Raw genomic sequence first — 18271 nt, 5'->3', positions numbered from 1 at the left:
AGGAAATAATGAATACTTTTGGACAAACGGCTTTTCTTTGCATAATGTTCTGTGCAATCCTACGTGATATAATGTGAGTGCTGCCCAGCCCCACAAGCGATGTGGCACACTTTCGGGTGTTGGCGCTGACTGGCTTCCTTCCTGTACCCAGCGCCCGCCCGGGCACACATGGTCTCAGCAGTTGTTTCCAGCAACCGCTGGAAAAGCTCACTCGAGCCGTCTCTGCCGGCTCCAGCTGGCTTCCTGTCCACGTGTGCAGGATGGTTTACTGAAGTCAATGGCAGCTGATAATCAGAAGCACTCACCAGTGGCCCCTTTTGTAAACCTACCAGTTATAACAGAGTTGGAGTTTTATGGGCCTAAGCCACCACATTATAACGGAGACTGACTGTGTAATTTCTTACAGATGTGTAGTGCAGTAGCAGCAATAAGTACTTGTTGTAAAATGTATATTGGTTACAGACAATGATTCCAAACGAATCAACAATGCTTTGTTCCGAATATTTTCATCAATTGAATTCTGTTTGTTTCAGAAGTGAGTGCTAATTTCGTTATAGGGTATAGTGATGGTTTAAACAAGTTCCTAAATCTTACTGTGAATGGCTTACCTAATAGTAGAGATGTGGACGTTAAAAACCCAGAAATGATTCAATAGCAATATCAATTGCTTTAGTTTTATTATATTGATGGGGTTCAGCATAATTTCAAGCCATCAAACCTCTATTGCCTTCCTCCTTGATACCAGCAATCAGAATATCTCTATTAAGTCAAACATGCCGTGCACCAAACTACTGTAACTTTAAACACTCAAGTTCTAAAATTTATTTAAAAAAACACAGACCTGAGCATATATCACTGCTTTGTGTTCCTTTCAGAATCCGTCAGTCAAAGGTATGATGCCCTTTCCAAGATCGTGTCAGAGCGCAATGAGAAGGTGCAGATATCGGTTGCTCAGTCCCAGAGTGTTCAACAAGGCCTTGATAACTTGTTGGAGTGGTTGGAAAACGTTGAAAGAAGCTCGAAAACAAAGGATAGCATTTCAGCGTCGTCCACTGCCATCCAGGACGCTCTCACCCAAAACTCCGTGAGTCCTGTTGTATTTTAATTTGTTGGCGTTGTCGGGGAACACACTCACTCGCTGTTGGCAGATTTTCGGTTTATCTTCCAGTTGTATCATAATAATGATGATGTTTATAGGAGAAGCTTGACCCAACATTGAGTCTGTTGGATACTTAAAACTGTTTTTGCCATTTAGAATTGACAGACAATTGAGCATTAAAAGGTAATCATTTTTATTCTGTCGTATAATATCACTGTTGTGTGCAATTTACCAGGTTCCTTACGAAATCCTAAATGCTAATCAGTCTTGTGAAACAAATCAATTGCTGATACGTTTTCAGCGTGTTATGTTCGACCGTATTTTTCTTTCAATCCCAAAAGAGCAAGAAAACAAAATCTAGTTGCTTCCCAAAGTGTATTGAAGAATAAATGCTTATGTATAGGTTGGATATTTTAATCTTTACGGAAGTTCCTCATTCTAATCTTTAACCTTCCAGAAATTAAAGCAGGATATCGCTGGTCATCAAAGCAGCATTAATACGATACAGAAAATGGTCAGTGGTTTTATCAAAACGGCAGATAAGGCAACTGCAAGCTCACTTCAAAAGAAGCTGGACGAATTGAACAGCCGATTGGGAACTGTATGCAGCAACCAGCAGCAGAACGAGGGGAAGCTTGCAAACCTGCTGCCCAAAGTGGAGCAATATGAGAAACTGCTGGAGGAGGTTGGACAGTTCGTTGGAAGCAAATCTCAGAGTCTAGCAGCAGGGGGAGATCCCAGTAAAGACATCGCTCATTTTACACAGGAAATACAGGTGAACCTTTTCGTTCTTTTCTATTTAATGATGATGATAATAATCCTTGCGTTTGATATAGCGCTTCATTATTGATTGTTCTAAAAACAATTCTAAATAAAAGTTCCAAAAAGATTTATAATAATAATAATAATCTTTGCATTTGATATAGCGCCTTATTACATCTTCGAGACGTCTCAAAGCGCTTCGCAGATTATACTGTCAAGTGAATTGACTGTGTATTTTGTGGGCGAAACGCGGCAGCCGATTGCGCACAATTAATACACACAAAAATGAGGTTGACCAATCTGTTGCTTGTAATCATGATGTTTGTGTTGGTTAATGCAGGACGTGAGCAGAGAAATGGTGAAGCAGAGCGGAGCTCTACAGACCTTAGAACAACTGGCAGAGGAACTAACAGCTTCCTCCCTTCTGACACACAAGGAGCAGCTTACGGAGGCCGTCCGAGATCTGGCTGGAGGATACAAAAAACTGGAGGAAAGCGTCAAAGAAAGGTAAGGGAATAGAAGACTATCTATAGGGCCAAACTGAAACACTTACAGTATTGCCTTACATCTCATTATAATTTACTGTATATAATAAACCCATAAAAGCACCAATAATCGTATTATTGCATATTTGGACCTAAAGACCATGGGATCAATGGGGTCACTAACTGCAGTAAAACAGGCGGCTAACTTGTGCCATTGGTGAAACAGATTATTGGTTTTCATTCAAACTTAAAAGAGTAAGCCTTGCATTTGACAAGGTGCCTTCGACATCAGGAGAATATCTCAAAGTGGGGTTTACAGGATTTAATGCAAAGTGTAGTGATTGTATTTTGTAGGGAAACATGACATCCCTTCATCAGAGCCTGGGTTTGTTTTAAAAATGAGGCTGGTGGTAACTTTCTATTTATATATAGATATAATATACATATATTATATATATATATATATCTGTGGTTGCTAATTCTCTGAACACCACAAATATTTCACATGACTAAAGTTTTTAAACTGTTTGCAATGCAAGTTATTAATAAACAAGCCCAAAGTAGCTTTGTGTTCTCACCAAAATAACTGGAAAATCTTAATGACAAATTGGATACAGTAACCTCAAGCATACCCAGTTATGTTTTGACATCTGTTTTTTCTGGGCACATCAGCTTTCAAGTCACTTAATAATAATAATAATCCTTGCGTTTGATACAGCGCCTTATCACACATCTTCGAGACGTCTCAAAGCGCTTCACAGATTATACTGTACAGTGAATTAATTGACTGCATATTTTGTGGGCGAAATGCCGCAGCCAATTGCGTACCACAAAGAGTTGTGGATTGAATGACCAAATTATTATTATTATTATTACACATCTAAACTGGGCACTAAGGTGCCTGATGTTCAGTGTAAAAGGCCAGGCGGTTGGTTTTATAGTGTTAAAAAAATCTTGAAACTTCCTTGCCATCACTTGAGCTACGAGACCTCCCCCTGAGTCATGAGATAGTCTTCTCTTCTTCTGTGGAGGATAGTTAAGCACAGATCCTGGAACAGTGGAGAATAGAAAAAAAAATTACAATTTGTTTTTGTTTACACAATATAGCAGAAGCATTGTGTGCTCTGAATGGGCGCGCGTGTGTGCGCATGTGGGGTGTGTGTAGGGGGGATGTGTGTGTGTGTGTGTAGGGGGGGATGTGTGTGTGTGTGTGTGTGTAAGGGGGGTCATTGTGTGTGTGGGAGGGGGGGTTCTGTGTGTGGCTGTGTGTGTGTGGGAGGAGGTTCTGTGTGTGGCTGTGTGTGTGTGGGAGGGGGTTCTGTGTGTGGCTGTGTGTGGCTGTGTGTGTGTTTGTGTGTGTAGAAGTGAGGCATATTATGTATTATTATAAATCTATCTGACATCATGTATTATTATACTTCCCTTTGTGGCTTGGGTAAATATGCGTCCCGTGGATTTGAACCTTACTCTTTCAGAGAGGTAGAGGCATTGTCCTGCCAGCAGCGTTTGAGTGAGTTCCGATCTCTCGTCGTGCTGATGAAGAAATGGCTAAAAGAAGCCGAGTCTAAAGTACCAGCGTTTGAGTCGACCCTTAATTCAGACACGCTCGAGAAACAGATCCAGCAAATCAAGGTGAGTAGGTGCACTAGAAAACGTAACAATTTCGGCCACTCCCTTCTCAGTCAGGTATGTGTGTGCGGCTTTCTCCTCTTTGGACGAGGACAGGGTCGACAGTGGCCAAATAACTGTCTGCTTAATTCTCATTTGCAGAACTTGTTGGAAGATTGGTCATCGAAATCTTCACAAGTACAGGATATAAGTCACCAAGGAACGGAACTGGAGAACCTCATCATGGAAATAACATCACCCAATTCTGCATTGATATCCAGTAAATCAGGTAATGCTGGGAGTGGTTTCTGTGGGTGCAGCAGCAACAACAACAACAACATCTGCCCAGGTGGATGTTAAAGATCCCATGGGTGGGGAACTGGATGGTTGTTGTTTTCTTACGAAAACTGTAAAGGTTCAACAGAGCCAATTGTAAGCATGTGTGTCCCCCAACGCTCAATGACCAATTCTAACCATTTTATACAAGAAATAATAATCATGATACTGACCTGAGCCATAGATTAATATTCTTTACAACCCACAGTTCTGTGTCTGCCAAAACACCACGTGTGGATGTTTTGGGTCTCGCTATCGAATGGTACAAACCATTTTGGTTTTTTTTTTAACTAAAAAAAAAGTTATCACACACGTATAACACCGCCGCCTGTTATTGTCTTCTGCTATCCCACTGAGGGAATCTGTGTCTGCGTTCAGGGTTCGTTCCTGACGTCATTTGTCCTGTGCGTTGTATCTCCTTGTTGTTCACTCAGGTTCTGTGATGGTGAATGGTGGTGTGACTGCAGCTGGTAAGAATGAGTACCACGGGAACAAAGGTGAGAATATGGAAGGTCTTTGCAACAGCAATTTGCACCTTTCACCATTTCTCTTCTCAGTTGGGATCATGGGGTAGGAAGGGATGATCTCGAATGGCAAGGGAAAAGACTAATATGCTGAACCCAGAGAAATTTAACAACAATCCTTCCATTGGTATAGCGCCTGTCACGCAGGGAGGATGTCTCAAAGTACTTTGCAGCTTACTGTCAAGTGCAGTGACTGTGTTTTGAGGGTGAACACGGCAGTCAATTTGTGCATCGCAATGTCCCACAAACAGGCATGAAACAAATGACCAATTTTATTTAGGGCATTGTTGGCCAGGACACCGGGAGAGAGAGAGATAGTGCCATGGGATCTTTAATCGTCCACCTGGTCAGGAAATTGAGACCTCGGTTTAACGCCTCATCCAAAGGCAGGCAAATCCAACAATGCAGTGGACTCCCAGCCCTGCATTGGGGTGTCTGTCAGCTTAGACTGTGTGACTTCCAAATCCCGATGTAGGGGCTTGAACCCACAACCTTCTGACTTGGAGGAGAGAGCGCTACCACTGGGCCAGGCTGACATTAGATCTCAAAGTGGGTCACCAGAGGGGCTTTTTGGTTGCCAATGATTCATTTTTTACAAAATATTTAAATTGGTAATCGTGTAACCAAAGCTCTGTAAAAACCCTGAACATATTTTTGACTGAATCATAGATAAGGACCATTCCAAACATCCGAACAAAATGAGAAAAGTTGCAAAGTCAGAACATTTGTTTCTAAAAAGCTCCAACTAGATTTGCAATTTGTAAAGTATTTTTTTTAATAAGCCATCATTCAGCCAGTCGAATGGCATTTATTTGCACATCCAGCGTTACCTAAAATGTAAACCAAAAAAAACTAAACTCGCTTTAAAATATTGGACAATTTATTTCAATGAATTTTTTTCCCAGAACTTTCAGAGATACAGTGCAGCGTTTCTGATGTGAACAGTGGGTACGAGAGTCTCGGGAATGTACTGAGAGAACGCAGAGACCACCTTGGGTCTACACTTGACCAGATGCAGCAGGTTCAGGAAGAAACCAACTCAATTATGAAGTGGCTAGAAGTAAAAGAACAGACCCTCTCCACTTTGAACTCATCGCCGGCTAAACCTCAGTCTGTGAAGGCACAGGCAGAACAAAACAAGGTAACTGCATTCATGTTCTTTAAGCAAAGACACTGACTGAAATATGAATTAATAATAATAATAATAATCCTTGCATTTGATATAGAGCCTTATCACGTCTTTGAGACCTCTCAAAGCGCTTCACAGAATATACAGTAAAGTGAATTGACTATATTATTGTTGACGAAACGCAGCAGCCAATTGCGCACAGCATTGTCCCACAAACAGTCGTGGATTGAAGTGACCAATTTATTATTAATATTATCATTTTTTGGCACAATCATTAAAGTTACCAGGTATTTAAAACGTGCCATAGCACGAAACCCAACCCATGGCAACAGTATTTGATATGTGTAACCAATAAGGGTCCTGTGAAGTTGGTGTTATTAATGAGATTTCTGAACTTTGCTTGATTGGATTCCTTTTGTACCAGGCCTTACTTGATGAGCTCGATCAGCACTGCTCCAAAGTTGAGAAGCTGAAGCAAGCATTGACAAATCTAATCAAGAAAAATCCTGATTCTCCAGAAGCTGAGAAATGCAGAAAGATGCTTCAAGAAATGGGTAATTTGAATTATCTTCTAGTACTCGTACACTTGATATTGGATGAGGACACTTATGAATTAATATACAGCACAATGTGGGGTGTGTTGGGGTAGAGTTCCAAGTAACAAGCCAGTTTATTTGTGTGAAATCAATTGAAAAGTTTAAAATAAAAAATGTATGGATACTTGGAGTAAAAGCAGAGAGATTGGGTTAAGGAGATTGTAGTACATAGTAATGAAAAGGATTGTGGAATGGGCAGAATAGATTTTTTTTTTCCTATTCCTGAATTCTTTTGGGGGGAATCGAATGGAAATCATTTCAGTGTGATAAGCTGTCAGATTGTTTGCTGGGAAAATGAAGCCTCTTGTGGAAATTTTCTCGAGATAAATCGTTGTCATTTTTGTTGCCTCGTTATTCAGAATCAAAGTGGAATCGAACCAGACAAACAATAGCCGAGAAGCAACAGAAACTTGAGGAATCAGCCAACCTGTTGACAAGTTTCCAGAGCACGGAATCACAGCTGAGTCCGTGGCTGACAGAAAAGGAATTAATGATGAGTGTACTTGGCCCTCTGTCGATTGACCCTAACATGTTACATGCGCAGAAACAACAAGTGCAGGTAAAATGGTTTGTCCACCAATACCTTATACAACCAATGATTTATTGTGGTCCTAAATTATCTAACCCTAATTGTCGGTAATTTGCCTCTTTGTGTGCAACAGTTCATGTTGAAAGAGTTTGAAACTCGCAAGCCACAGTACGAACAACTAAACCAAGCAGCGCACGGAATATTGAATGGACCCGAGGACGTCTCTCCCTTGGACGACCAAGTGAGAGACCAGCAGAGAGCCATCACTGAGAAGTGGGATAAACTGACCAGCCAGCTCGGTGGCCGGTCCCATCAGATCGATCAAGCCATCGTCAAAAGTGTACAATATCAAAATGTGCTACAGATCCTCACAGACAAAGTCAAGAGTCTTCAGGATAAACTGAACAGCCAGCCTCTGATCAGCACCCAGCCGGATATCGTCAAACAGCAACTTGAAGACACCAGTGAAATCCGTTCCGATTTGGAACAACAGAAAGAACAGATCGAAGAAGCACAAAGCCTTTGCAGTGACCTGTCGTGTCTTATTGGTGAACAGTATCTGAAGGATGAGCTCCGTAAACGACTTGACAATGTCCTACTGCCTTTCAAAAGCCTTGAAGAGAGCGCAGGTTGGTATCGATCTCGTATCATAGACTTGTCGTCATTTTCCGTTTCCTACAAATTCTGTTCTAATGTCCCAAAAGTGCCTCAGCGTATTACCAAGAGAAGAAAAATATTCATCTCTTGTTCCAGGCAAAGTATTTTTGCAATAAGTTGCTATAACTCAGCCAATTGTCATGTACAGTCACTCCACTTTACAGTATCTTCTGTGAAGCACTTTGAGACACGGTGAGGCGCTATAACAAATGCAAGGATTATTATTGTCAACTGATAGTCTCCATTCTAATAATAACTTGCATTTATATAGCACTGTTCGAACACAAAGAAACATCTCAAAGCACTTGACAAATGTACTGATTAACAAGACAAAGGGAGATTCATAGATGTCGCCCAAAGGCAAAGTCAATCAGATGAGATTTCAGGAGGGATTTGAAGGGAGCACGAGTCAATAAAGCAAACAGAATGCTAGCTCTGTTGCTAAATAATTTGATTTGGGACTCCCAGTGCTCTCCTCTGCACTGCCTCTAGAACCTGGGCAGCCCGTAAGGTAGCGGTGATCAGAACTGTGCGCAGCTCTGAAAATATAACTCGTTTCATTTTGTTATCCATAACATCTTAAAACCTTTATCGCTATGCTCGTTGTTCTACGCAGGTGACCGCATGAACCAACTTCAGACCACGCTGGCCAGCTCCCAGCAATTCCAGCAAACGTTTGACGAACTCAAATCGTGGCTGGACGGGAAAGGCAGCGAGCAGGCTCAGAAGCCACCCGTGTCTGCCAAGCTTGATATTTTACAGTCTCAAATCAGGGAGCAAGAGGAGTTTCAGAAAAATCTGAACCAACACACCGGTTCCTATGAGATGATCATCGCGGAGGGGGAGTCTCTGTTTCTGAATGCCCAGCCGGGAGAGGAGAAGTCAACCCTGCAGAGTCAACTGGTGTCGCTCAAGGCCCAGTGGGACGAACTGAATAATCAGGCCACGGGCAGGCATTCCAAGCTCAAAGATTGTCTTCAGAAAGCACAGAAGTACCGGAAACACATAGGGGACTTGCTACCATGGATAGAAGAATGCGAGGCTAAAATCAAAGAACTGGAGATCAGCATCGATCCCGTCGAACTGAATTCCTCGTTAGCCAAAGCGAAGCATCTTAACCACGATGTGGATAAGCGTCACTCGCTGCTGGAGATGGTCAACCAAGCCGCGGACAGCCTGGTAGATTCCTGCCAGGTCGACGAGGAAGGTATTAGGGATGAGAAGGCAGATATTAATCAGAGGATGGACCTTATCACAGAGCAGCTTCAAGCTAAGAACGAGTCAATAGAAGAGATGGCCCAAAGGTTAAAGGAGTTTCAGGATTCCTTGCTAAATATTCAGAAGAAGCTCGATGGTGCCAAGCAGCAGCTTGAGGTCTATGATGCTCTCGGGACACAGGCCCACAGCAATAAGAACTTGGAGAAACTAAGAGTTCAACAGGAAACCCTTCAGACCTTGGAGCCGCAAGTAGACTATCTGAGAGATTTGACCCGAGGGCTCGTAGAAGACACACCCGCCGGCGCAGATTCATCGCAGCTTTTGCAGCAAGCCGAAGCCGTTCAGCAGGAATACGCCACCGTTAAACAGCGGGTGGGTGAAAGCTGTCAGTCGATGGAAAACAGGCTACAAGGAATTGGACAATTCCAGAGCCACATCAGAGAGATGTACTCCCAGCTTGCAGACCTGGACGATGAACTTGATAGCATGAGTCCCATTGGGAGGGACCTGGACAGTCTTCAGTCACAGTTTGATGATGTGAAGCAATTCATGAGCAAACTGAAAGAGCTAAAGGGAGATATTGAGTCTTCTCAGAAGGAATGCACGCACATGCTCGAGGAGGAGGGCAGTCCGGATCTACAAGGGCTGAAACGAGAGCTGGGAACTCTGAACAAGCAATGTGGGAAACTGCTGGAACGAGGAAAGAACAGGCAAGAGCATGTGGAGACAACCATGGATCGTGTCGATGATTTTTACGGAAGACTGAAAGACCTGGGCAGTCTCCTAACCAAAGCAGAGGAGGGGGAAGAATTGCAAGGTGTGGTGGGCACTGAGGTGGATGTTATCAATCAGCAACTGGCAGACTTTAAGGTAAGTTGTGTTTTTATTTTTGTTGAACGTCTTGTTTCGAATTGTTCACGCGTCACTTGTGTCAGTTGGATTGTGTTAGTTACTTTAAGATGTTATCGTCTCTTTATGTATACGCCAATATCAACTGAAAGAGGCATAGATTACTGGCTGGTTCCTTTAAACTACAGAACCGCCCTCTGTACTCACCATCTTGAACACTGGGCCATTCAGTAGTCGAGTTGATTAAGGCAGAGATTTGGAGGGTAGTGGCTGAAAGCATGGCCACCAATGGTGGAGCGGAGGGGACAAGGGACGTGCAGAAGGCCGGAGCCCGCTGAGCGAAAGGGCAAGTGGAGGAGTGCGCTGTAAACAGGTCAGAGAGAGGTTGGGAGGTGCCAGGACATGAAGTGATTCGTACGTGAATGTGAGGATCTTTAAATTGATCCATTCCGCGATAGGGAGCGAGGGGAGCCTCGGAAGGACTGGGGCGATAGAGGAGGGGGGAGCCTGGTACAGGCGGGAACACGGGCAGTGCGGTTTTGAATCAATTGGATTTGATACCCAGTCACTCCACTTCACAGTAAATCCTGGTGAAGCACTTTGAGACGTGCTGACGTGAAAGGCACGATGGTCAAATGCAAGGATTATTATTATCATTATTAAAATTGCAAATGCTGCCGCTTCTCGGCTTACCTGCGATGACTTTAATTTTGAGGTTATTCCATTAATGAGCAGCTGGGCTGAGTTTACTAGTTATCCCGCTAAATATATCACGCAGTGCCTATCACCTGTCTCTGGCTAACTATTTGTGTTCCCTCTCCCAATACTTGACATAGCAATCCGTGTCTGGAGCTTTGCGCTACGCCTGTTGTCTCAGGAACCCCTCCCTGCAGAAGCATGGACTCAAATAGCAAGGCTTTTGCTATTTTTAAGCAATGATGCAGAGCAGAGGGCATTGAGCAGCCATTTAATGGTCTTGTTTTTTTTTAAAAGCACATTAACGAATAAAAGTCCAATGTTTTAATCAAAACTCTTTTGTGTGGGACGCTGCTGTGCGCAATTGGCTGCTGCGTTTTGCCCACAAAATATACAGTCATTTCACTTTACCGTACATTCTGTGAAGCGCTTTGAGACGTCTCGAAGACGTGATAAGACGCTGTATCAAATGCAAGAATTATTATTATTATAAATTCTTCCACTGACTTCCGTTTTCAAAGTTTTATATCGTCTCAGCTTTAATAAACTCTCCTTGATATCCTTTAGATAGATAATAAAGTGATTAGAATTGCTCAACCGGTGACTGTTCACCTTAACATATTTAAATCTACAAGACATAGACATTATTGTTAATCATAGGAAGATTATGTGGGACTAGAGAAGAGTGTCAGTAATACCAAATGATTTTTCAGTGATGGTATAGCACAGTACAAGGTGCCAGTGCTAAATGAGGTTAACATATGAGGTTAACATACGTAGTTTCAACTCTTCCTTCTCGCCCGCAGGTTTGGAATGTTTCTGAATTTAATGCTTTCTGTGGGTTCACTCCAATCGACTGCTAACTATCTTGTAAATTTAGAAATAATAACAACAATGATCCTTGCATTTGATGTAGCGCCTTACCACTTCTTCGAGACATCTCGCAGCGTTTCACAGAATATACTGTAAAGTGTAGTGACTGTATGTTGTGGGCAAAATGCAGCAGCCAATTGCGCACAGCAGTGTCCCTATTTCTACTGACCGAAATCAAGTGCATTAATCCGATTCGAAGGGTTATTCTCTCTTCAGAAAATTCACAGTATCTGTTAAAAGTTATAACTTTGAATGGATGGACTCCAGGACCAATTTGACACGTTTTCAGTTCTGTGCAACTCCAGATGTTTTGATGTGAGGTGTACTCTTGCTGACCTTTCCAAATGTCTTCGTGTTAATGTGTTCTGCTGCATAGCAGGCAGACTCTCTTGAGCTTTTACCAAACCGATCTCCCCACCCCCTTCTAATGGATTAAGTCGCTGAGTGGCTGAGTGGAGAACCGTACGCTATTCCCATTTCCGTGGAACAGTTGTAAATTCTTGAACCCAGATGTGGTTGATATGCAACATTACTGCATGCTTGAAACTATTGGAATTTGAGATAGCTGCAATCAAAAAGAGAATGAGCATTACGTTTCAATGTGTGTCTTAGGAACTTTAGTTTCACTTAGGAACTACTTAATGCATGCTGTGCTCTCAACTAGCAAAGGGAGGAATCGTTCATCTCGTCAACCTTGGCTGCCTTCTAACCCAGATGAAGGCGGTGTGTGAATTGACTGTGTCCCCTTTTAAAACCAGATTATTTTTATTTAAAACAAAAGTGGCTGAGGTACTGCAGGAGTTAGAAATGCCCTAACCCTAACCCTAATTCTCCTTCATATTTGTACATATTGCAATTTCTCTCAACAAGTCAAAAAGAAATTCATGGCAAAAAATAAATTATTATTGTTATTTTTGGCCTGTTTTTAGGCCCGCGACTTTCAAAAACATTCTGTATAGATCGTTCGAACATTGAATGCATAGAAATTTGAATACGAATTAAGAGGGAAGATGACAAGAGAAAAAGTAGTGGAAGATTCAAAATCAACAAGAAGGAAAAAAAAGAAAGTAGACAAAAAGTAAAAGATTTGCAAGTGCAATCCAGATATCTCGAAGACCAGTAAATATAATTCAAATGTTTCAATCATTGACTTTGATATAAAGACCATGATTATATAAAGGACTATTACTCTCCCAGGCATATTTGTTCTGGATCAGTCACCTGGAAACATTATTTGACTGCGATACAGTAAAATTCGGAGCGCACCCAATCATTGCTGTGCCAAATTGTTTTTGGTTGGACTCGTTAGGGAGGTTTATGGTCTGGAAAAAAACAACCTTTGAAGGTAGACGTCTCTACTTCATTACAATACATGGATTTACCTAAAACGAGTGCGAGAATGGAAACGTGTCTATTGAGAATCTGGGCTCACTTGAAATGCTTCAGTTTTACTCTCATAAATAGCTTTGGATATTTTTGCAGCCTTGGGAATTCCTGTAAAAAAAAAGGATGAGTGCCTCAACAGAACAAATATTTTCATCAATGTTTAAGGACTGCTGGGCATTGTACATTAAAACTGATGTTGGAAAAACTAAACCCGAAGATGGGTCCCTATTGTGAATAGCTTTGTGAATAGCAATTCTGTGTACATTGGCAGTTAAAATATTGTGGCTGCTGTAACGTGAAGTGTTTATTTTGTCCAAAGTCCTGCTTTAAACTTTAATCTATGCCAAAAACTTGAATATTTCCAACAACGTAAGGAAAAACATTGTGATTTATATTTCTGGTTCTGGAATCCTTCCATGCTGCGAAAGTTGTAAAAGTAATCTGAATTTCCAGAGCGTTACTCTGACCTTTCATCTGTAAAGCAATACACCAGGGAATGTTTTTAGCTGGTGGGCTGATGTTTTTTTTACCCCTGTCTGCGGTTGTCTTAAAGTGACTAAATGGGAGCAGTAAAGCAGGGAAAACGAGGGGGAGGGAGAGGAACTGGAGAGAAACTGATGACAAAACAGAAAAGGAATTTTGATTCAGATTTAGTATTTCCGTAGCAAGAGTATGCTGAAAAAGGAAAAAAAAAACTTTTTGTCTTGCATAACTTGCATTCCACTGGCTAATCTGGCGTTCAGGAGAAACTTTTCAAGTTACGTATAGCGGTTTCTTTTTTCATTTTGTGCAGAGAATCTCTGTTGTATCACGTTCAAAAAAAAAAAAGTTGTGTTACACTTAAATTAAAACTGAAGATTAATGCTTCGATGAAACCTTAAACCAAAACGATCACTCTGTGGCAAAATGATGCCAACATTAAATAGAACCTTGTAAATCAAGTCCTATGGTCCACAAGGATCTAATCACTGAAACAATTTAAGATCAATAATTGCTAAATACCTTAATTTCATGTGGCTTTGATGAGGTAACAAGCGGTGTTAACCCCTTCAGTGCTAAATCATGTTTGCAGCCTGTCATTTTCATCATGTTGGGAAGTTGTGCCACTTGTGTTTACTCTTGATGAATGTGATTTTGGGTTTGCGAAGCAACTGAACAGACTGACTGAATATTCAAATGAATTGTCAATTTTTCCGGATGCATTTGTTTTCTGGCCCAATTCCAGAATTGTTTGGTGACGATCAAAAGCTTTGTGTTTTTGCTGGACGCACGTAATGTAGGGAAAGCAGAATGTCCTGATCAATGAGACACTGTACAAACAGCAGACAGGCTTTCGCGAAAGTCAGTTATGTTGAGAAGCTGTTGTTTGGCTACTTGGGGCTGAAATGCAAGAGGGAGGGGAAGGAAGAGGAGAGTGCACGAGGTATTCACAATGTTACAGGATCACAGCAGATGCTTCTGAGCAAGAGAGAGAGAGAGAGAGCAAATGAAAGAGAGAGAGAGAGAGAGAGAGTGAGGGAAGGGCGTTTCTTTGTCTGTGGAGCAGAGACAGACATTAAAGTGGGTTGTGAAGGAGAAATTGCAGTGCAAACCGTTTGCCTCGTATACGTTTTTTGTATCCAGTGCCAGTTAAACCATCAAATAAAAGAAGTAAGTGTTTAAGGTTCTTTTTTTCACCCTCTGTGTAAAGTGCTGGAAAGTTGACATGGCTGCAACAGAATTCTTTGTCGTTGTGAAAGCATAGCTGCATCTAATTAGCCTCCGAAGCTGACGTAGAGGTAAAGGATTAATTACAGCGGCTTCACACTGCCCACAAGTGAGCCAGTCCGGCTAACTTTCTTTACCAGCACATGCAGAGGCAGAAGTTGGTCGGGGAAGAGGCTGTTTATTAGGAAAGCTCTGGATGGTTGAACAGAACGCGGAAGCTCACAAGCCCCTTTTGTTCAAGAGCAAAATTTTCGGGAAGAATGTGACAGCTGGACACCCTTCCCAACTCCCGAGAAGAAAATGAACTTTGTCTGCCGTGCGTTCCTCCTCAGCCTGAGAGGTAAGGTTAACAACCCGAGACATTGCTGCAAACTGAAGAAGAGAAAGCTGGACTAAAACCGAGACCAATAACAAAAGCTTACTTCGCTAAGAGCGAACAGTTCTTGGCACCAGCGTGTTTCATACAGAGTTATTTTTGCTCTCCGTACAGCTCGCTCGATAAACACTGCCCGACGTTGACGGGGATTCATAGTTCTGCCAAAATCTTAAAAGGCATCAACCTGCAGTGAGCTAAATTTCAATCGTTTTTTTTTCTTCTTCTTCACAAAAATCAACTGGAAACATTTGGTCATTGTTCTGAAGTTGCAGTTTTTATATATTTTTTTAAAAAAAAGTAAAAAAAAAGAGAAAATGCCATCATGTTACTGGGAAAGGAAGCAGCTGAACCTGCAGTGATTGAAGAATTTCCTGTCTTTGAATCGCATCGAGTATCCGCCAACAATTTTATTTTCAAAAGAAAACATGTTGATTTTCAAGGACTGCTTCTCTTACGGCAGGCAGATGCTGGACATTTTCATCTGTGGTTAAAATGAGTGGAATTTATACAAGGTTGAACGGCAGTGTCTGTAACGGCCTTATTTTTTTCATTAGCTAGAACCTTTTACTTTCTAAAACGCTTGCAGTTCGAGCAGTCGATGGGAAGACCACAGAAGCCGATCTGGAATTGAATGCGCCAAAGCAGTTTGGGCAAATCGTGTCATTTTGGTAGAAGTATTTTAACGGTTGTATTTGGATGGACTTCATTGGTAGAAGCAAATAAGTCTCTGTTGAAACTTCAGTGTCACAGTGTGGGTGTAGAGTGGATTGAAATTTAGGAACACGTTATTTTGTGGTTCGAGGCACTAACTCTGCCAAACATTTGATCCATTTCTTCTCCATCACCGTCGATTGTTTTCAAGACTGTTGGGAGTTATGGGGAAACCACTAAGCAGACCTGACTGCTTACGGCGTAATAATCCCACTTGTCTGGGAAAAAATGAAGAGGATGATATGTACATTGAAGACTGTTACATTCCGCAAAGATCTATATATGATACGATGAGAATCAATGAACAGATTGACCTCGGATCAAAGGTTCACCCGCCGTTGAGAAACTTCACTGACCACAAACACCCACAGAGCCAGAGAACAGCAGAGACGAGCACTTTATCCAGCAAAGGAACTCCAACCACATCCAGTGTATTTGAAACGAAACCCGGTTCAGAGAGTAAAAAGTTAGATGAAAGAGTAATATTCGATGCACTGAAACTGAGCAGTGATGTGATACGGTCCTCTGGCCCACCAAAGCGCAGACCTCACGCAGAAAGGAAAGAGAATATTAACAGGAGGTCGTGGAAAGCTTTCTTGCCACCAAACTTTCCAGACTTCACAGAAAGGACTGAGGTCCCAGCGTTTGAGCCCGTGGGCAGCGCAAGCTCAATTAACGAGACAAGACATTCGAGACACTTTTCTCCCGAAATCCCTACGCTCTCTTGCGAAAAAGAACTACCCCTGGTTGACTCAGAATCAGAGCATCATAAACAATATGCAGGAACCCTCCTGTTTCAGCAAGCGGCAGACAGCAAGCTGAGCGGTGCGGCAGGATTGGCTCAGGATCCAGGAGACGAATGCGTTCCGTTAATCGAGTGTCACGTTGGAGCGGTGACCACGACGCATTCCGACGACAATCGGACCTGCTCATCTGCAACGTGGCCAAGGGCCTTCAGAGTGAAAGGGACGTTAGAAGACGCCTCGTTTATGCACAAAAGAGCATCCGACACGGCACAAGAAGGGAATGTCGAAGGAGCGTCAGTACAGTCTGAAGGGGTCTCACACGCACTCGACCCGGATGTATATAACGTGCAGCTGGTTCCCGCTGAATTCGAAGAGCAAGGTTGTAATCTGGAATATGAAAGATACAACAGTCCCGAGACTGAGAAGCAATGTGAAGAACACGAGATGCTGTTCGAGGTAGAATTCCTTAACGAACAGTCGGCCCTTCAGCAACTAGACGCTGCAATCTTGGAAAGCATAGAGGGAGACGCAGACTCTCTCTTGAATTTCGAGGAAGACGAACGAAGACTGAACAACGATGGAGACTTTCTCAGTGAAGAATCTGCTCTGAGGCACCTCGACGCTCTCATCTTGGAAAGTGCCGAAGGGGACACGGATTCCCTGCTCACGTTCGAGGAAGAAGAGAAAAGACTGATCGAAAATGAAGAGATTCTTGACGAGGAGTCTGCTCTTCAGCAGCTGGATACAATAATCTTGGAGTGTGCAGATGCCGACACAGATTCCTTGTTCGGGTTTGAGGAAGAAGAGCAAAGCCTCATTGAAGATGAAGAAAATCTTAATGACGAATCCACACCCTGGCAGCCGGACGTGATCATCTCAGAGAGCACAGAAGTGGATACGGATTCTCCGATCAGAGTTGAGAAAGAAGGGAGGAGTCTGATTGAAGACGTAAACATTATTGGTGATGACACCACTCTTCCGTGGTTAGATACTCTAATCTCAGAGCACTCAGAGGAAGCAGGGGATGCTCCATTAACCTTTGAAGAAGAGAGGCTGATTCAAGACCAAGAATTTCTTAGTGAAGAATCAGCCCTTCAGCAGTTGGATGCTGTCATTTTGGAAAGCACAGAAGGAGACAGAACCCACACTCCACTAAGGTTTGCAGAGGAAGCATCGATGAGAAAAGATCAAGCAAAGGAATCGAATGACTCAAAAAGAGAAAGTGATGCAACTTTTCAAAACCCAAACTGTTCTGTCGATGAGGCAAATCCCATCGCAACAGAAACATTAGAAAATAGGACGCCTAGCAATGACGAGTTTGGAATCATTGCTGTGACTGATCCAGACTGGCCAAATAATACTCCTCAGAAAGAGAGTTATGAGGGCACCTTCAAATCTGATTTAGTTCCGTTAGATGTAAGATCAAAAGTAACTGAACCAGAAGATGACGGGGGTATTATGGCTGAATCTAATGATCAGGATTCCACATTCTGTATCGCTCATTTAAGTAAAGAGTCTGAGGAGGATATAGAAGAAGTGCTGATTTCTTCAGTCGAAAACTTTGCTTTTAATAAAGAAGCAAATGTTTTTTGTGAAGCGGAAACTATAACAACCATTCAAATTGAGGAATCTATAATACAAGACTTCAACACTCCCGAGGGGGTGCAACCGGGTTCTGTGCGATTAAAAGAATGTGAGGAAATTGTGGAGTATCTGACCACGGATTCTTATGTAACATCTGACTTTGATTTGGATGACTGTGCTCAAGAAGTGGCAATGTTCTCGGTTGTGGCGGAGATCGAGAAGATGCATGAAACATCTGCACAGTTGGAAGAATATGAGACCTTTATGGAACACCCTCCAACACATTATTCTATAGCATCACATCTGGATATTGCAGACTGCAGTCAACTGGTACAGACGTTGCCCAGCGTTGAGGTGACCAAGGAAGAGTGTGTAGAGCCAGAAGAGTGTCCCGTTGCTG

The 18271-nt window shown here is 42.4% G+C and overlaps 1 protein-coding gene across 1 annotated transcript in view; it reads left to right on the top strand.

The window, feature by feature from the left end:
* Nucleotides 1–18271, top strand: part of LOC103188700 (microtubule actin crosslinking factor 1) — a 163951-nt gene that overhangs the window by 99532 nt on the left and 46148 nt on the right. Inside the window, 11 exon segments of the mRNA XM_042338917.1 lie at nucleotides 876–1084; nucleotides 1557–1874; nucleotides 2202–2368; nucleotides 3822–3978; nucleotides 4117–4243; nucleotides 4725–4787; nucleotides 5720–5955; nucleotides 6368–6497; nucleotides 6899–7098; nucleotides 7202–7697; nucleotides 8342–9813. Coding sequence (XP_042194851.1) covers nucleotides 876–1084; nucleotides 1557–1874; nucleotides 2202–2368; nucleotides 3822–3978; nucleotides 4117–4243; nucleotides 4725–4787; nucleotides 5720–5955; nucleotides 6368–6497; nucleotides 6899–7098; nucleotides 7202–7697; nucleotides 8342–9813 — 3575 coding nt within the window.

The sequence above is a fragment of the Callorhinchus milii genome, unplaced genomic scaffold (genome assembly GCF_018977255.1).
Source record: "Callorhinchus milii isolate IMCB2004 unplaced genomic scaffold, IMCB_Cmil_1.0 Scaffold10, whole genome shotgun sequence".
NCBI lineage: Eukaryota > Metazoa > Chordata > Chondrichthyes > Chimaeriformes > Callorhinchidae > Callorhinchus > Callorhinchus milii.
The sequence above is the reverse complement of the archived record's forward strand: the minus strand, read 5'-3'. Positions and strand labels throughout refer to the sequence as shown.